The sequence below is a fragment of the Haliaeetus albicilla genome, chromosome 14 (assembly GCF_947461875.1).
Source record: "Haliaeetus albicilla chromosome 14, bHalAlb1.1, whole genome shotgun sequence".
Taxonomy (NCBI): domain Eukaryota; kingdom Metazoa; phylum Chordata; class Aves; order Accipitriformes; family Accipitridae; genus Haliaeetus; species Haliaeetus albicilla.
The window spans coordinates 29,558,288-29,579,495 of record NC_091496.1 but is presented as its reverse complement, the minus strand read 5'-3'; the positions used below and the strand labels follow the sequence as shown (position 1 = coordinate 29,579,495).

General features: G+C 37.5%; 1 protein-coding gene across 1 annotated transcript in view; it reads right to left on the bottom strand.

The window, feature by feature from the left end:
• Window positions 1–21,208, bottom strand: part of SAMTOR (S-adenosylmethionine sensor upstream of mTORC1) — a 37,587-nt gene that overhangs the window by 7,870 nt on the left and 8,509 nt on the right. Inside the window, exons 2-4 of the mRNA XM_069802118.1 lie at window positions 16,007–16,148; window positions 7,791–7,964; window positions 316–430 (exon numbers count right to left, since the gene is read on the bottom strand). Of these exons, the coding sequence (XP_069658219.1) occupies window positions 316–430; window positions 7,791–7,964; window positions 16,007–16,148 (431 nt within the window). The remainder of the gene's footprint in view (window positions 1–315; window positions 431–7,790; window positions 7,965–16,006; window positions 16,149–21,208) is intronic.

Genomic DNA, 21,208 nt, shown 5'->3' with positions numbered 1-21,208 from the left:
ATTTATGCCTTTCAGGATTCAAGGACTCACCTGAAATGCCATTAAAGGTGGCTACTAAAATTTTCCAATGTTAAGATTCACAACTGCATTATAAATCATAATTCTTGAAAAAAAAATCAAATTTTTAAACCAAAACACAACTACAGTTTAGAGCCTGTTCATGGGAAAGGATGTAGTAGGAGGGCCACAGTTCCTATTAAAGTACAGATATTTAGGATGCATACTTAAGTATTAAACTTTTTTTTACAGTCATTTTGAAGCATTCTAAAATATCTGAGAATCAAATTTATATTAAATTTAGCAAACATTACATACCTCAACAGCTGGAACAATATCTATGCCAACCGTCAGAAATTCTTCAAACTTCAGAAATGGATTAAAGCAGCTACCAACATCAAGTAATCTGATCTTCCCCAAGGAGTGGAGCAATCTAAGAAGCAGCAAGAATTCAGTTTTATCAAACATCATTTTTGAAGTTATATTCTGAGTAACAATTTCAGATAACTAACGCAAAAAATTTCTCAAAAAACACAACAGTAGTGACTAACAGAAGTGAATGCCTTACTTGAATTGCTGAGATACCTAACGAACCAAGCTCCATCAGTAAAGCAAATGGTCCTCAAGCAGAAGAGTGACGTTCAGAGCAGCTGTAATACTATTAACTTGTGTACTTGTTGTAAGAAACTAAAATGGCAACTTGTGTGTCCACTAGACAGGCTTTCTCTATTACTTTGTGTTTCCCACTTATTTTTTTGTCATATTTATTGGTCTTGAAGTCACACAAGTCACCAGAGTTAAAAATTCAGTTTAAACAGAGAAGCTGGCAACACTCAATGACCTACCTACTTGTCAGTCCCATTTTAAAGAGCATCTGAAGTGCCATAATTGGTTTAATAAAGACAAGAGAACACATAATGGTATTCCAAGGTGAGCAAAAAAAAAAAATCTAAAAATGAAAGCATTTAGTTATTCCCTGCAAAAATTTTAAAACATTTTATTTGCTTTATGTAAGCGAATATTTTTTTTAAATGGATGACTGCTGGAGGTTCACTCCAATTCTATTTTCAATGGATGCTGTGAAAGAGTTTATCAGTCCACGCAGAGCCACAAACTTAAAAACCGGCTGCTCGAGTTGTAGGTAAGTTATTCTAAACATCTAAATGAAATGAAGTATTCCCTCAAAACTACTTGGGAAAAAAAAAGTCTATTTCATGCAAGGCAATCAGCTTCTTAATGAGAAATAGTCAAAAATAGCCATCTGGTTTAAGAAAGAGTCCTAATCAGAGTACTTCTGAAGTGCTCAAAAGCAACGATTTATCTCATAGGAATTCTGGAGAACATTTTAGTAAGCCAAAAATCTGTCTCCTTATCTGCCACTGCATGATGACCCTACTATTCAAGGTGAAATTATAGGTAGGAAGGCCAATGGCTGTAATGCTAAATACTTAACTATGCTACCAAACAACAAAAGGTGAATGATTAAAAAAAGGGGGAGGAGGGGATTAACTTGAGAAATCATGACTTACTGCTTAGAGTGATAGAAAGAGGTTGACAGACTGTTGAGGACACTTTAAAACTTTAGTTCCAGAATGCTGCAGAAATGCATATACCCTCCCAAAACATCACAGAAAATGAAAAAACCCAAACCTCACACTGGCCAATCATCTGCTCAACCAGATTTCCAAAACTTCCTGGAGTAAAAAAAAAAACCTAAATGGAGGAGTGGGAGATCAGAAAGAAGACAGGCCGAAGAAACGAAGACAGGACATTCTTTTACTGTCTGGTGGAAGCTCCCATTATAGCACAGCAGAAGATATGCTAGAGGCTGGCAGATGAGATTTGCATTTTCTTGGGAAGCTCTGACATCATCTGTGACGCAACTGCAAAACCAATCTGAAATGCCTTTATGAAGCTAAAGACTTCATTGCTCTCTTCTTTAAGTTAAATATATAGTTTTAAAAAGAGATGCCTGGCAACTTTTGAGGATAGTGACTGCAGCCTTGCCTCTGAAAGCATCCTTGTCGTCCAAAGGATAGTCTCCTAGACCGATGCCTAGAGGAACATTTGTGGTCTTCAAGTTTGCAACCATAAGCATTTTCTTCATGACTAAACCAGTTACCAGTATATATAACGTAGTATCAGATAAGATCAATGCACCTGTACATAAGTACTGGCAGTCAGTTATCTTGTCCACATTTAAAGGTTTTGCCTTGTCCTGGCACTTATTTTGCCTAACCTGATAAGCTGTCCCTCTTAAATGAATTAGAACTTGAATGCTGCACTCAGTTATCACTAATATCAAGGACTCAGCTGTTGAATACATCCTACAATCAAAGACATTGTTCTTTAGTTTTTTAATTTCCTCGCATTCTGAATTTGGAGGCCCCTGCTGTTTATTCTTTCTTTGCAATTGCAACAAACCAGTAAATGCTGGAGTTAAACAATTCTGTTCAAGTCCACTAGTACAGACTTTACATCCACCTATTCTTTAAATGCCAACTTGATGAGTGCATCCACATATCAAAAATATAAAAAAGATACACAGCACCACTAGCACCCAACAGTTTGAGCTCGTTCTATTAGACCATTTATGGGGATGCATCTAAAAATTTCCATCATGACTTGTAAGATCTTAGAACACCCAAAATCCATTAATAGAGGCAAAAAAATGTGAACTCGTAGCTTTCACAGGGAATTCACAGGGAGGAGAATGATAAATCTCCAGCAAGCAAATGTTGCTTTTTGCTTCAAGTTTCTGTAGCCAATTCCAACTGGCATCTCCAAAATATCGCTTGTCATCTTTCTGGGAAAGATTCAGCCCTAGAGAGACAGATAACTGCAAAAACTTTCAGAAACAGATCTGCAGGGCCAATGGAGTCCAACAAAGCCGTGGTTGTGCTTATAGCAACAACAAAGCAGTAAGAAATACTGCAGGAAAAAAATATCTTTAAGCAGTAATAGAGAGATCTGGGCTCTCTGTGCTCCTCCTAAACTCCCAGTGATCTACCACAGAGAGGATGCTGGAGAAGCAAGAGGAAATTTCTTGTTGCATTTGGCAGAATAATAATGCCAAGTTTAAGGATTTTGCTTCTACATGGAATAGAAGATATCCAGGGGATACTTACGTCAAAATACCAGCATCACCAAGGCAAATAGTGCAATAATTTAAGTTAAAACCGCGCACATTACCAGGCTGTCCTGTAAGTCAGTCAGTACTGACACTATTTCAGAATGAAGATGATCACAACATAATCTGTACAACAGGAATTTAAATACTGCAGAGTGACCATTCAGATCCTAGTGGCCATAAATCACAAACATGGGCTGAAGTCAAGTAGTGTCTTTTTCCACGCAAGGCTAGTATGAGGTTTCTCAGACCAGCACATCTGTTTTGTCTAGCAAATGGAGACACTAATGGCAGATTCTCTCTCATTCAAACACAAACACATGTGTCTGGTAACAGCAATAGAAGACACGTGGGACCACAGGAAACGCAAGAGGGAACGTGACTGTAGTGCAGAGAAAACTGCCTCTAGAGATCTTAACATTTTCCATTTAAAGTGTTGAGTGAAATACTTGTACAGATTAAAATTAAGCAGCACAACCCAGAACCCTCTAATCTCCAGGAGAGCCCATTTCACCTATGGCAGAGTGAAAAAAAAAAAAAAAATAAAAAATCACTGTGATGTGATATTCTGTCTTCCTCTCTTACAAAGCCTGCATTCTTGGCTGCAGCGTTATTTTTGACTGGGTGAAGGGGCACACTTCTAGAAAGCTACAACTCTGGATTCCTAGCTGACCAGATGCCAGAAACTCTCTTCTGCACTAATGGACAACAGATCTAAGGGATCTGATACAGGGCAAATTCACTCTGATAGGTGTGTCACATCCAAGGAACCTTGTAGTCTAAGTTCAATGCAAATGTACTTTGAAACCTTAAAAGTAGCAGAGATTCAGATGCTCACTTGTGTCTTGACTTCCTGTTGCTTGTCAGGTTTTGCTGCCTCTCAGAACACAGGTGCAATGAGTCGCTTAGTAGCAATTCTCAGGCTCCCAGTTATCAGTTAGGTGCTTGAAATAATTTTGAAGGTCTTCAGAAGCACTTAGATTCGGTCACTGAACATATACAGAGAACACAGACCATCGATTCAAATGGTCTGAAGACCACTGGTTCAGATACCTACTTTTTCAGCACTGTAACTCTTAAATCAGATTCCTCATTAAAGGATATAACTTATCTAGGTGACAACCACTGATCCAGTGAGCCAATGACCTTGTTAGAAGCGTAGTCTTGCTGAATTAATTGATAATCACCCTTCAACCTCCTGTTTCCTAATGATTTTCAGTCAAGGCAACATTAAAAGCAAGGGAAGTACTTTGCTACTGTAGGTAATCTCCAAGCACATCTTGGATCCACAGTTCTCCAATGCATTAATGTACAGGTAGAAAAACAAAATGTGAATAGTTAAAGATCAGGAACTGGTAAAGAAGTATACATAGCCTGGGAAATGAGTGCATTTTAAATATATCCCACACTTGTTTATTTCAAGAACTTTATTAAATGGACTGCAGTTCTTGATTATTAGCCCCCTTAAAAATGCACCTATTATTCAACTATGTGCTGTACAGGTAAGTGACATTTTCTCTTCGAAGTAAATAGAAATAGAGCAGTTAAAGTGACTTTCCTTATGGTCATGCAGTTCTGAAATTAATCACTTCAAGTGCTGATCTCCTAGTTTACAGTTTTAAATTATTATTTGTCAAGGATGGGAGGGGAAAAAAATTCTGAAGCCTTATGCTGCTGTCAGAAGAGCTATACATCTGGGTCTGAGTGGCAACACTGGTATGCCTCAAATCTTCCGTAACATCCACACATAAAGATATCCAATGGGAAGGTCTAGCTTGCTGAGATACATATGAAAGAAGGAATGATAGGTTGTACCATAAGAGACAGTCAAATGAGCACCTGAGAAGAATCCATACCAAAAAAGTTGTGATTTTTATCATTAAGGATAAAAAGCAGAACTGCTTAATTTGATGGAAAAAGAAGAGAAACAATACTCGAAAAGAGAACAAAGAGGGGACTAATTTATTGAAGGGAGGAGCTGTTAAACAGTAGATAACAGCCACTTTAATCTTGCAAGACTGAGCCACTTTGATGTCCAGCTTCATAACACGGGCAGTTATAATGTTAGAGACATAAGAACTCATTCTGGGATGGAAGGAAGTACTGTGGACAATACAACACTTTTCATATAGATCAAAGTAAAAAAGGACTGTTCACATTAGTTATTTCTGTGAGACTCACCAATTTTAATCTGGCAGAGAGGTGGGCAACATGAGCAACTGGAAATGGGTTCATCAAAATAGCTGACTGACTTTGAGTTGCGCTAAACTTTGCACTTCTGGTTCCTATGATGTTTCCTACCATCACCTTTAAGAGCTGGCTGAGTGCTTCCTACTTCTCTCCACATCTCCCAGCATCTTTTTTACTACCAGTGGAACTTTTTATTCCTGAACTAGCTTTGCTCCTTACCAAGCAAAGTACAGTCTCTCTATGATGGCATGCCAATAAAGGTAAGCTCAGAAAGAGCTCCTACATAAGCAACCTGTTTTTAATACTACTCAAGAGAGGATTATATATGGGAGGAACAAAATTATTGTCTTTACACTTACTAGAGTAAAACAAAAAGTCACAGGCTTAGCCATACCTATAGACAACCCCACAACTCTTACTTGTAGCGTTACATGACCAGAATGGAGTGACAGTATTTGAACAAATATGTGCGCGCGCGTGTGTGTAGGTTCTCCCACACCTCTTGTACCAAGACCTCACCAAGATTCAGACTTCACTAATTGATCAGTGTAGACATGGTAGAAAAGCATTTCAGGAGGAAAGTATGCTTTGTGTAATATGCAATCCATTTTCATTCTGATAAACTGTAATTTCTTTTACAATGCATAGAGGAAGAAATTGAAATTTGATTTCTCTGAGTAGTAACTTAGAACAGCTATGCTTTGTTGCTTTAAGGTCTGTACAGCTACTAAAAACCTTACTATCATTTGTTGCTTACTCAGGTAAATATTATGAATCTTGCCTTTGCCTGGTATGCCTTTATGGATGTATGTATTTTTAAAGTTTTGAGAGTGAAGATAAAAAAAAAATCACCATCACTCACCATATTAACAAATACTTTTTAAATTATTTAATAAAAACTTCCCTATTAACTACTGTCTATACTCACTAGTCAGAATAAAAGGTAAGGCTACAGACTACTAGTAGCAAGAAGAAACTCATGTGAATTAGCTCTGCAACAGCCACTATAAACAGTACGAAGTATGAAGACGGAGCACATGCAAAGAGAGAGCTAATGCTTTACCATGACAAGGCCTCCCACTGGAAGACAAATCAGTTTTAAGTAGTGTATGATCATCAAACCTATTGATTTAAATAAACAAGTACCAACAAACTGCTATTTATAGTAATGCTAAAATTATGTGTTAGCAAATGCCAGCATTATTGAGATGTTATAAGGTATTAGTAACTCATCAGCCGTTTGTGCGAAAGTGCCTGGCAGTTCTCATTAAGAACAGGTATTCATTTTGAGGCTGCCTTCGCAAAATGAGCACTAAAAAGAGGAGTCTGGGGGAAGTCAGCTTGTGAGAAGCCACTACTTTCATTTTGGAAGCATCTGTTTTGTCTTGTCATAATAGGACAACAACAGGGAAAATGTTTTTGGTTTGCATGTAACTATTCAACTACATAGGTATTTGGAATCTTTATGCCCTTTGCAAGTTACTTTACAAACATGAGAAGCCACAAAAGACCCATCTGCTAATAACATTAGTAACATGCTTGTTCCTTTCCTAACTAATACTGTATCTAACTTAAGTGCTGATCACACAAGACATGCTACAATATTGAGAAAAATCTCTTCACAGAACAGAAAAAACACAATTGCAGACAGTTGTAAGAACTGGTCTATAAAGAATATGAAGCAAGTTGTAAGTGTAACATTTAACGATAATATGCTTATGCATTCATTATTCCATTATACTTGCAAAATATTACATTCTTTCCATCACACATGGAATAGCCACAAACATGACCCATGTTATTTAGGAAAAAACGGAGGGTGGGACTGTAACTGAAATAATAAAGCTACTCCTGAATGCCAAAAATAACATTCTTACTCAAGTGAAGGTCAAAAACAAAATTAAAACTGTTGTTAGGAAAATACCTCAAGGATACTACAACTTCTGCAGAGCCAGTCATCAGAAAGCTAGCACATTTAAAATTAAGGGTTATAATTCAAAATTGCTTTTGAAGTGTATAATTGGAATCAAGAGTTTCTCTGCAATTATTTATGAAGAGAAAGTTTTAAGTACTCTGATATTTACATTTGGCACTTAGTACTTACATAAGCAATTGACTTTTCAACAGTGCTGAACAGCCATTAGATTCTAACTTAATTAACGTCTCCCTTATTTCACCTCAAGGTTTAATATAAATTACATTGTACACCAATGACATACAAAAGTGAAATTGCTCTAACACTTAAGTGCAGATGACCAAGTTGTCATTCTCAAGCAACTTTTTTATGGCATCCACCAAAATATACAACATAAATATTTCTTGAAACATGTATATATTCACATGAAAATGCCCTTTCTTAACTATTAAAAATACATCAGACTGATCTAATACATTATGGAGAAAAAATGTCCAGGTAAACCTTATCACACAAACAGGGGCAAAAAAAAAAGTCTGGAAAACAAGTAAAACTTACTCTTCTGTTATAGCTTCATGATTCGTCAAGCCAAAGTTTGGCAAGGGATCTTCAATCTTGGGAGCCTGGGGAACATTTAAAGCTGGAGTGGTCTTAGAAGCAAGAAGTGCTCTTTTTTCATCTTTCTCAAGTGCTTTTCTTTTCCCACCATTCTGAAAATATTCTCGGCATACACTGAAAAGACAAAAAGAAAATATTCCCCAGAAAAACAGAATGCTATTTTTAGTCATTACTATAGATAAGACACAAGACAGAGGTTTAAAAGAGACAAGTGCTGTCAGCTTTTAAACAAATCTGGGTTTTACTGCAACTTTGGTAAATCAGCTTTAGGAAAGATGCAATACACCCAAAGACACACTTGAGGTGGAGTGGTGTTTTATTTCAAAAAATTAGGCCATAAGTCACAGTCAAGTAAACAGATTCAAAATAGTTTTATCTGGATAGACTTTCAGAGCAAGACAGCAGAAGTCTTGTAAGAACATCACCAGAGGGTAAACTTCAGCTGTCACCTAAGCACCGCAGTTCTCCACTAAGGTGCAAAGTTACTAACTAGCTCCCCATAAATGCAGGGGCTTCTGAAACATCTGTGTCTTGCAAGGCACGTAATGTGGGGGAAAAGAAGCATAGTCCAGGCTTATGGGCTTACATACACCACGTTTTAATTTTAATTGAGTTTGCCTGGGGTGCTTTTCGGTTTTAAGTAACAGATATCTGCAGTAGCTGTACTATTGTGGAAGGCTTTTTCCCCCATACTTAATTATTTTGCTAATAGGAACCAGAACAAAATAATCTGGTCATACTTGAAGAGAAATGTTAAGCAGTTTAAAGGAATGAATATCATCAAAAAAGTTAAATTGCACCTGCATACTTCAACCAGTAGTCAGTATCAGTGTATGAGAAGCAAACATTATGATCAAGAATAACTGAATTTTGTCCACAAAATAGAACTAGAATTGGAAACAATTTTTGCTGTGAAATTAAAAAGCCTGACTCACCCTGCACAAAGCAGTATTTTTAATTAGATGTGCCAGCCAAGTATTTGCACGGAAAGTTTTACAGAAATAATACTTGTTCGAATGATGTTTTCATAACAACCCATTTTTATGATGCTTTCTTGAAATTCACTCAATTTTCCTCTAACAAAGCTGCAGACATTTGAAGGAAACATTCCAGAAAACATAAATTCAAGTGTAGTTTAATAACACCTTATCCAAAGCAGGACTAAGATAACATTGTATTTCACATCACAGATTCAGGAAAGGACATGTTGGTATAATGCTGCATTTAAATCACAAATAGAGACAAGGACTTGGAATACAAAGGCCTTATCTAAGTGTTGGTGGTATTATAGGCACCAAATATATTCAGCCTCTCTACCATGTAAGATGTGAAGGGGAAAAAAAAGTTATTGGAGTTTCTTAAAGGGTAACATACACAATCAAACAGCTACAGATAAAAGTCGCTTTACTCCAAGGTGGTAGGAAATGACCACCTTGAGTCAGTAAATGTATAATTACAGTAGCACATTATGTCCAGGTTACTAATTCTTGCCGTGAGAGGGAAAAAATAAGTTATTCTGGACCCACTTCTATGCCAACATACTTATAGGACTCAAGATCAAAACTGACCTTGTTTAAAACTGAAAGCACAAGCAAGTTTTACTTGCTCAAGCAGGCCCTAGGCATTCTTGCACTAAATATAAAAAGTCTAAAATGCAGACAGTACCCTTAGAGCAGAAAACAATTCCTCAGTAACCAAAGCTATTTTCAGACCAAAGAGAAGCTAGGTGGAATAAAGAAATAAAATCCACATCTTAACAGTATGGAGCAAGATCACATGCAGAAGCATGAATAGCAGTCCAGGCTCCAATACTGCCAGATATATAGACTGTGAAACCACACCAACTCCACCCATTAGAGATTGCATGTGCAGAAAGACAACAATTCTAAAATTAACGAAGTTAAAGTAAAGGGAGACAGTCATTTAACTTAGCAGGAAAAAGATTAAAAACATCAGAAAACAAAAGAGAACCCTAGAAAAACACTTGAATTATTGCTGGTATACTAATAAAAGTGTATTTTACACTACATTGGATTATTTGTTTATAAGCATATGATCAATTTAGAATTATTTAGTTCTGTGTGTCATTTAGTCAAAGAAATGAAACTCAGAAAGAAATATCTTTTCCCTCACCGTTTATCAGCTACCTTATTACTTTGTTAGCATCTTGCAGTCTCTTTATTTTTATTCTTTTTTCTCATTACATCTCTTAAAACATCCAGAATCAATGGCAGTTTAAATAGTGCTGCACTGCCATTGACCCTGACATGTAAGTCAGAACACATCGAAAAGTTCACAACCTTGGGAGAATGTATTTTCTCCTCAACTATTGATGTTATCAACCTTCTAACTCACTAGAAGCTGGTATGCAACATACCAGTTTAACACTTAATGAGCTGTTGCACAGAAGAGCCACCTACTTGTAAAGTGTAGTCTAAGTTTCTCTTGTCACTGAGAAGCCATATCTTCCTCATTCTTTGTACTGGTGCAAATCACTATTTTTTCCATACTTGTACCCCTGTCTATCATGTCAACTGAATTCTCATAATTCTATATTCTTCTTAACTGACCTTCCTTGTCTGCACAACAAGACAGTATCAAAGTCAACCATAAGGAGCATCATCTTCTATTCCTGGGTTTTCGCTGGTGGACAGAGGGGCCAGAGCCACAGGAAGGCCCAAGACTGCATAAAATTCTTGACGTTCAGATCTCAGTCTGCATACCTGTACAGTACCACAAGGATGCAAAAAGAAAAAAAAAAACACCCAAAAAACCAAACCAAACAAATCCACCCATCCAAACAAAAAACACCCAGGCAACACTGCACTTCATAACCACTGAGGGTTATCTCCATTTTATGCCTTTCTGAAGTTACAATGATTCTGGCAGGATTACTACATGTTGCCCTTTTGGCTCCCAAGGCCTCAAGAGGAGCTGTCTATGTACTCCCCTCATGGAAGCAGACCTCACACTTACCATGGGGTAACAGTAAGCAGATGGGCAGTCACAGCACAGTACCTAACCAGAAGTAAGGCACTCTGTAGTTTACCCCATTGTATCTTGTTGATGTAGCACCATGTTTAACTTCACCACCATTAAAAGCCGTCATCGATCACACTGTGGTTTTGAGTCTGCAGTTATAGAAGACTCTACATTTAACAACTGTCTCAAGTAATGAACAGAGCATCTCTTAATTATCTACAAGAAAAATAAAATTAAGGAATCTATTTTATAATTCTGAGAACTGACATGGCTCCATTTGTAACTGACATTTAAGCATTCAGTCTTTGATGATACAATATTAGCTCTACAATTAACATACTTGTTTGTGAAGAACTGTGCAATGTAAATGCGACCTGAGCTAACACTTGCTACAGTTTACACAAACAGCAAAATAAACATTTCAGGTCTAAACTGTTTAAGTTTGCTGGCAGAGACAGGTGAAGTGTCCAGTTCATGTCTTTGCTTTAAAAAAAAAAAAAAAAATCATATAGGGTTTTGAGACATTTTCCTTTTGAGAAATGGAATTAGGTCTGTAATCAGATGTTTCCCTGGTGTTGTGTCCACCGCTCCACCCCAAGCCAGCTTCTGGAGTCAATATCCTTCATTACCAGAGGATTCCAAGAACTTAAAAATAACCAGCAGTTATCATATGATCACTGCTCTAATTAGCTTTAGTGTTCAACAGATACGGTTTTGTCAGAACAAAGTAGTACTTAAGAGCAAAAATGAAGACTGTCATACAAACACAAACAATGAACATTAAGTCTTTTTTCTATTTTAAATTATTTCCCACCTCCTGTTTATGCCAATTCCCTCTTAATTCCATCCTCCTGAAAGTGAATCGCTCAACTAACTGCATTTATCATAAAAGCTGCAAAACAGTGTTGAAGGGACTTCAAACATTCATTCAATCTTCCAAAGCCAAACAGGATCAGCTTTCCAGTTCTAGCAGAGACCTGTTATTCTCAAAGATCCTGCAAGAGATTACTTAGCGTTCTCTTCTTTTGACTAGACAGCTCCAGTTTCTAGAAAAAAACCAAGGCTTTTGTGGAAAAAATTAGAAGATTTTTGATCATTTATCTGTCTTTCTTGGAGTTGAGCTGTTTGTTATTTTTCAAATGCAGTGGCCAAGGTGGTATTTTGGCTGAGAGCAATGCTACATAAAGTCAGAGGAGTACTTTACGTATCTTCTGGACAATCTCATTAACACACTCCAGTATGATATTTGCCTTTATTGCAAAAGCATCCCATGACTGTTTCATATTCAGCTTGTGGCCTGCTACAGAATCCAAATGCTTTTCTAAAAGCCTGACACAACCAATTATTCCCTGGCCTGTATTTGTACAGTCAATAATATTTAGTATAGTTTATAACATTTAGTATAGTTAACACCACTGTTAATTTTAATCCTGCTCTCAGAGTGACAATTCTTTTCTGTTTGGTCTCATTTGCAAATTTAAAGAAACAGATTTTATTCTGACAGGTTACTAATGAAAATATCAGTTAGTAATGGATGCAGGGGCAGACACCGAGTCCTTGTCAGTAAATCACATTTTTAAGATAAGCTTCTAACATCTATTCTTTGCAAGTTTTTCCAAACAGTTCTGCTCTCCCCCAACATTTAACTTCATCAAGACCATATTTCTTCAGTTTGGTCATGAAACAGTCAAAAGACTTCTTAAAAAAATGCAGGTCTAAATACTGTTTTGTCATGATAGAAGTGCAGATTTTGGGTTTTGTTATTTAAAAAAAATAGCCAAGTCAACACAAGTCTTAACACTGATGCAAAAGCAACAGAAAGAAGCAAACCTGCTGGTCTAGCTTATTTTGTTCTAACTAGAACCAGAACAGGCTGGCATTCATGGCCATACAAAGGTTCACCAGCCTACCTATGCCAGCAAAAATTGTTAGGACAATTATTCGGGGTAAACATCATCCTACCCTATTTTGGTTTAAAGTTTAAGTTTTATGTTGTAATATAAATGAAAGAGAAACAGAAGTGTTAATTTCTAAATACTATTTGCTACTCTGTACTCAGTTTTCTAAAGATGTAAAAAGAAAGGAAGGGAAGGACAGTTGAGTGTTGCCCAGGCTTTTTACAATACCACTCGGGATCATTAACCTGCACCTGGAAGGGGATAAAGTTTTGATCCCTCTTCCCCGCCACCCCTCTCCCCAATTAGCAGTTGTACAATGTTGCTCTGAAACAATAAATAGAACTGGTTCTATACAATGCAGCATATGGTCATCAGCACAGTCTATCAGGTACTGCTTTCCATCTTTTATAGTTTCTGAAGTGTGGATATGCACTTGTTTAAATCGACAACTAATGAAGAAGCAAAATAATAAGTTTTATGCCATCTGGTTTAAGAATTAACATCAGAATAAGCATTTTTCCAGCGTCTTCAACTAAATAGCTGGAAAAGCTTTTGAAAGGAGAACACTGCAAGAAAATTGTTATTCTTGATCCCAAGAAGTACACATGGCTTCTCTAGTCATTATTCTGTATTCTCTGATTTACTTTATCAGGTGCTAGTTTCTAAGAGAATACAAGGAAAATGACGGTAAGAAAAAAAGTAGTTGTTTGTTGTTTTTTTTAACTAGTGGAAAAAACCACTTCTCAGTTTCAGATCTCTGAAAAGATCTTCCTTCAAATTAAAACAAAAGAGCTCAGACTATCCTTTCTTCAGCAGGGATACACCAGTGGTTCCAGACTATTTTCAGCATTCCACTCCCAAATTAAACTTCATCTAATACATCAGCTACCTTCCTGCTGTCATGGTGACACAGTTAAAGCATTGAGCAAAAGCTTTCACTGAAGTCTCATGCAAGTCAAGTTCTCTTGCATGCAATTATGCACCAGACGCAAGGAGGAGTAACAACAACGGGACCTGCCATCTGTCTGGCACCTCTTGGCCCTTTCACAACGAACAAAAAACTGCACAACACAAAGTCAGTCTGGTAGGTTCTGGTATCTAGCCATCCAGGCCTCAGTTCAATCCAAGACACAGAGAATTGAAAAGTACCCCTCTTTTTCTACTGATGTAAAACTCCCGACCCCTTGACTTTGCAAACTGAATAGGTACGTGCTTTAATTGAAGCTTTATACTGAGACAGAGCATTTTAGTGCCTCTTACCAGGTGGATTCTCTTCTTAATACGAGTTCATGCTGCAAGGCCCAAACTGGACACTTACTTAAATGTTTACTTTGCAAATCTTGTAGGAACTACAAACAGAAATCAAGTGAGACACAGAGCGAAAACCAAAAACCTTCAATACACAGGCCATCAACTGTTCCTCCTCTGTCCACAAGGAACATTATCCTGTCCTACAGGGTAACAGACAAGCTTGCCAAAAGCTAAGGGAATACTGTTTAGCTGAAATTAAAGTAAGTGCACACAGCTCTGTTGAAAAAAAGTTTCGCATATTAGTTGACAATCAAATTGTAAGAAAATATCAAGCAATGGTCCATGGGAATCTGCCCTGGGTCCAGTACAATTAGTTTTTTCACAGATAACCTGAACAGTGGAACAGTCAGTACTGCCCTTAACTGATCTGCGAACAACGCCAAGCTGGGGAAGGGGGGGAAGATGCTGCAAGAAATCGCAGTATTAGCATTCAATATGATTCGAGAGGGTGTAATTTAGTAAAGAAAAATACAAATATCAGCATTTCCACAGAAGTAATGAATAACACAAATCCAAGAAAACAACTAGCAACTGAGGAAGCCCATAAAAAAGAAGCAGGTAGTTGGGGGGATCACAAGTGAGCATAAATCAATGCCACACCAATTAAAAAAAAAAACCAAACAAGAAAACACAGAAAACCCACCAAACAAGGTCAACAGCGTAAACAGGGGTTTACTACAACCTCAATAATATTTTTTTAATTTATTTGTCCATGACAAGGCCATTGGAACACTGTGTCCATTTTTGGGCATAGTTCTTTACAACTGACTCACCTCTCTTGTAACTGGGATAAGGACACACAAAACATGTCCAGAAAAGGCTCCATAAATAAACACTTAACTATGTGTTTTGTGGTTGGGTTTTTTTAAGCTAAAGGACAAAAGACTGATATGTAAAGGAATGGTTTTCAAATATTTAAGAGTCTATGGTAGGGAAAAAGGAAATCAGCTTGTTATTACTTGTTCCATTTCCAGAAGCCACAAAACAGCTCAAGTTGCCACCAAGATGTACTCTAGATCAACTGTTTCAGAGTCATTCCCTCCTCTGGTTTTTTTGTTTTATGGGCTCAAAGGACCCATGTAATGAATTTAAATTTAACAATACCACATCTGCTGTTCTTTGCTGCCTTTTGCTCAGCACTTTGCAACACTCACCGGCAGGACCTACAGACTGGCACACAAGATTACTGTTCACTTGTCTAAAATCATTCCCAAAGGCATGACCATTGATAAATTCTCTTCCCAGTTAGATTTCAACAATATTTTGTTTTATTCTGCTGCACAGATTCCATGGTATGCCTTGGATACCAACGGTATGCAGGAATCCCGAGTGACCAACATTTCTCCTCTTTTAGGATTTTATTTTCCTCAAGGATTGAAATAGTTCAGCTGAACTCACTTTCCAACTGGGACTTTCCAATTGGGTTAACCCAACAAAAATTAGATGAAAATTCCTATAAGTTATAAACAAGTTTAAAATCTATTTAAAACAAGTTTCACAGAGGTTAAAGTCTGTTGCAGGAGGTTAAGATTTGACAATTAAGCACCAGAGATTTACATTTAGAGATCAAACACTATTATAGACACAAATCAAACCAAAGCCCTGAAAATTAAACTTCAGCTATCCTCACTGCATTTGCTTAGTTCAGGTCCAAATGTATGGAAAATTACTTTATGGGTTTACTTGTAAACAGCTTCAGTATCTGCGGGGGGGGGGGGGGGGGAGGTGTATGTTGAAGATACTTTAAAAAAGGGTCACCTCATAAGAAAACACTTAATAAGCTATTTCCCTAGAAAGTTGGAACAGTAAGAAGTTATTTGTTTTAGGAAGCAATAAATCATTAACATGTTATAGAACAAATCTTAAAAATTGGCAAAAAAAGGAAAAAAACACTTAAGCCTTGTATTATAAAATAATTACAAGTAGAAGTGGGCAATTGCATCTTTCAAATACATTAAGATTTACCTGCAACACCATTCAATTCGGCCTTCCCCTTCACAAGTTTTTGCCCAGTGATTATCTGCAAGGTTTTTCATTGCCACAGCATATTCACACAGAGTTTCCTCATCCTCACAGTGCTCACGCCAGATCTTATCAAAGTCTCCCACTAAACAAAACAACAACAAAAAATTGCACATTAGATACAAAGTGTCTCATTATCTCCATGGCAAAATCCCCATCTTCCAATTAAAAGTTGTTACATAATGCACCAAGAGATTACTTTACCTGCATGTAACAAAAACAAGGTCCCCTTTCTCTAGTCAAACACCAAATTCCAGGTTTTGGAGAAGGAAGGGGCTATCGTGTACTTGAGAAACTAGCAATATTCTCAATACACTGATTTTGTTCAGTTTGTTCTGTGAAATTCAAGTCCCTGGGAAGTTTCACTTTCAGGTTTCTGTGCATGAGTATTAACATGACAAACATTTTAGAAATTAAAGACTGAAAAGTTTCCTAGTAGCATTCACGTTCATGGCAAATACTGTGGATGATTTTATACACAAAAATGCTGAAAAGAAAGTTTAACCCAGAATATAGATTTCTTTGAATACATTGGGAAAGAAATTCAAGCCTTCACTGATGTCTATCTAATCTAGCCAGTCCCAATGAATTAGCTTCTAGGGGACAGTACTGAAGAATCAAACCAACTACAGCAGGAAATCATAGATAAACTTATCCGCTGATCTCCAGGGACAGATTTATTTCCATGCTCCTCACCTTGCTGAAAAGAAGTCTTGCAGGTTAAGTTCTGGCACTTCAAAGTAATTAAGCATGATGATTTTCCCTCTTTTGCTGCTAAGTATCCACTTCTTCTAACTTGCTTTACATAATATACTGCTAAACAAAAACAAGATAAATGCTAGTGGCTAGCCACAATTCCTATTGTGGTTTCTACGGCATGCAAACCCTTGGTATACCCTACCAAAAGGACGTTTCTGCCCCAAGATAGAAAAAGACATGCTCACCGGTATGATCTTCACTAATTCCTTTTGTGTTTCTTAATCACAAATGCATGCACATGTGTAGTATAAATATATATAAATCTGTAGAATAAAAATTATGTAATGATTTTGCACCTAGAAGCTGATACAGTTAAAAAAAGTTTTCAAGAGCAGATCTATACTTTAAGCTTTCACTCTGTCAACCATCACACTTTTTACAACATGGTTCCAGAACCAGTTTTTGTAGCACCTATCACAAAGAAATATTTTAAAAGTGTATCAAGCATAAGCTAACTATTAATGTCTGCTAAGGCCTCAAAGTAGCTTACGATATGACCCTGTCCTTCTCATATCAGTAAGAGATTCCTGTTTCTAACGCACTTACGGCATTTTTTTTTAATGTGCTTTGTTTTAATTAGTGGTAAATAACAGATTTCTTCCAGTAGCAACCTTTTTATTTTTTCCCTCGTGTGCAAAGCAGTAACAATCCCTCACCTCACCTGTGCTCCACTTATAGCAAGACTGGGTACGATGGACAAGTATAGATAGTTGCATACTTAGAAGATTTAAACTAACCATCCAGGTTACTCCTTATTTAAGTTTGGTTTAGGGATATCACAGCAATTTTCTCTTCAAAAATAATCATCTAGCACACTTGTACAATCATCAAAATGAGTCATGTTTAAAATTAGGTGTTTATACTCCCTTGTGTGAGATGGCAGTTGAGATGGAAGGGAGTGGCCATGATTTAGTTTTAACATAATAGGGAAGCTATGCAAAAAAATCACATATTCTGCTTGCTATTCAACAAGCATACATTAGAAAGTAATTAGACTAGACAAAAAAATGTAGTATTATATTTGAGTGGTATCCCTCATTATTTCCCAAATGATCCAAGTTCAGAGAGATATGCTTTATAAGAAAAGGCACTAGCGTGGTCACCAGCTGACCACTAGAGCAGAGAAACACCCAAGTCACAAGCAAGCCCCTGCAACGGTTTCATCTAAAACTGTGGGTCACTCTTCCAGAGCTTTCTGGAGAGCCTTACGTAGAAACAGTCATGCAGGACAGAACATACTCTACCGACAAAAGAGAGCAAGTAACAGTATAGACAGTGGCCTACCAGCAAAGGGGGGCAAAACAAGCACAACTCTTAGGAATCTTTATTTCTCATGTCAACAAAGTGCAGAACCTATACAGCACCAAGCCAGAAAGCACTAGCCAAGTTCAAAGAGTATTCTCAACAGCCAATTAATCCTGGTGCAATTTAGAAAAAGTTTGCTAGTTTCTCTGCCACAATACTCTGAATCTTACTGCATGCTCCAGAAAACTGCAAAGTGCTCAAATGATATGCAGCTGCTAAAGTTTTGTTTGAAGAATACATGGCTAATTAAAAAAGAAAAAAGTAAACGAGTGAACACTTACTGAGGGAAAACATCACAAATACAAAATCCCAAGTTTAATACTGTTCTTCCTTTAGTCCATTACTTCATTCGGTCTGTTCTTAAGCAATTAATCTATTTCCAAAGACTACTTTTCCTTAAAACTTAAGACAGATGGGGAAGAAGAAATATGCAAAGACCAGATGTTCTTAACTAGCCAGTCCTTTCTTACAGCAAAGTAGCAAGGCTTCCTAACACTGAATCCTGCTCTCATAGCAACTCTTATTTCCTGCTGAACAAGGCAGAGACTTTTACCTCTCTCTGAAAGTCAGACGAGGGTCAAAAGAGTCCACAGATAAGGGATCTTAAATTTAGATATATAGCAACAGACCTGGAGCTGACTACCAGCTCTCTGGGACTTGAACTTTGGGTTACAACAGAGCTGCCTATGACAGTAACAACTTCTTGACACTGAGCTGACAAGAAAATAAAACTGAAAGATACAGACTATTAGGAGAAACATGCAGAACAAAAGTGAAAAATTCATCACAAAGTAATTTTGTCACACATCCTATATCAAGTCAGTTCTGTGGGCACTTGTGGTTTGTTTTCATCTACCAATACAGCAGGTCTAGAGATACAGAAAATGGCAAGGTGGGGCAAATACAGCACACCTTCTGTATGAGGAGCATCTAAACAGAGGCAAGAAAAAGGCAGATGAAAGTAGCAGAGGACAGACCTCCACAAGATCATAAGTGACAGAGGAAAAGTAAATATGGAACAACTTCTGGTTGTTCTAAGAGGAGACATTCAGGAAAAAGCATAAAAAGACAGCTTCAAAGCAAAAAAAAACCCAACAAACAAACCAAAACACATTATATCTTCACAAAACGTATAATTAAGCTTAAAAGTTCATGTAGCTGGACAAACTAAGGGAAGAAAATCCATGACAAACTCCATATTCAAAGATGCAATTTCTAACTCAGGAGCTCCTAGACCATGAAATCGCTGAAAGACAGAATGCTAAGGAAGCATACAGTGATACTCCAGCAGCACTTCTCATATATATATATTCTTGTCTAAGCATCTGCTGTTGACCCATTGTCAATACTGGCTTTGATATGATGCCCATTTTTCTGCCCTTCATTAGTGTAAGCTCCAAAACAACTGCAGATAAAGGCTCTTCTTAAGACACTGGCACTATTGTGCATGGACTTTCAAAGAAGGGTCTGAGATCCAGTTTCCTTTGAGCAAGTACCATGGCATTAAGTTGTTTGGGGTTCCCCCCCCCCCATTCTTCTCCAGGGTGAGCTTTGAGAAGGCAAACAGGCACATTAGATTTACAGGAACTTTAATTCCAGAATCATGCTCCAATACCAAGTTGATATCATGGTTTAATGCAAATAACGCTTCCTACCTGTTGAGATTTTGAGGTAGTGACTACAACAGGTCTTGCAGCATCCAATTTCAAACTGATACCCAGAACACAGTAGAGCTATGTATTAAATTTTTCAAACAATACATTATAATCCACTGTGTATTAATTTTTCAAACAACACATTATAATCCATGTGCAAATACTGCATTAACTTTAGTGGAGTTAAACATTTATTTATGAATCATTGCTTGTGTACCCAAAAAGGCAGTAAAATATGCAGGAAGGTTTCACCACAAAACTAATTGTTACTAAAGAAATAAGAGAAATAAAATCTTCTGTTAAGCAATCAATAATGCTGTAAATTAAATAGAAGTTTGTGGTAGGCTAATCTAACGCAATAAACAAAAGCCTTGCATCTTTGATCACATCTTAAAGTTAGTATTTGATTTTTGTGCTTTTCACCTCACATACTCATAACCATACCGTAACATAAAGTTTAACACTACTCAACGCTCTTACTATGCATTTGGACATCACCTTTTATGCGATTTAAAACCTAGTTTGAGCGCTGATTCTGCAGAGATCTTCATATACCTCAGATCCCCCATCAAGGTATCAGTTATGCCAACACCTGGCTGAAAAGTGTGATTGGCAAGACTGGCTCATAACAGGAGTTGTACACACCTCTCAAATCACTACAGTTACATTATTTTAAAATTATTTAATGCTTGCTCTCTTTAAAACTATTTAATGTCTCCTCTCTTGTTTAAGGGCATGGACCTGTTGGAGCAAGTCCAGAGGAGGGCCACAAAGACAATCAGAGGGCTGGAGCACCTCTCCTATGAAGACAGGCTGAGAGAGTTGGGGTTGCTCAGTCTGGAGAAGCTCCGGGGAGACCTTACAGCAGCCTTCCAGTACCTAAAGGGGGCCTACAGGAAAGCTGGAGATGGACTTTTTACAGGGGCATGTAGCGATAGGACACAGGGTAATGTAAGGAAGCAAGTTCTTCCCTGTGAGGGTGGTGAGGCACTGGAACAGGTTGCCCAGAGAGGTTGCGGATGCCCCATCCCTGGCAGTGTTCAAGGCCAGGCTGGATGGGGCTTTGAGCAACCTGGTCTAGTGGAAGGTGTCCCTGCCCATGGCAATGGGGTTGGAACTACATGATCTTTAAGGTCCCTTCCAACCCAAACCATTCTATCATTCTACGAGTCTCTCTATCCAGAATTGCCTAGAAAATAAGTTACCTACTCTTCACCTTGAAGATTAACTATTCCTTTAAAAAACAAAAAAGCCCAGAGCCCACCTCTTTCTAGCAAATCTGCCAGTGAACAAATGACTGACCAAGATGTCGGTTCTTTGTAACACAGCCTTTTCTAATGCAATAACAAAAATCCAATACCATTTGCCTAGAACAGATGAAACCCTTTAAAGAGTTTCCACCCACATTAATATTGCCTGCAGAATA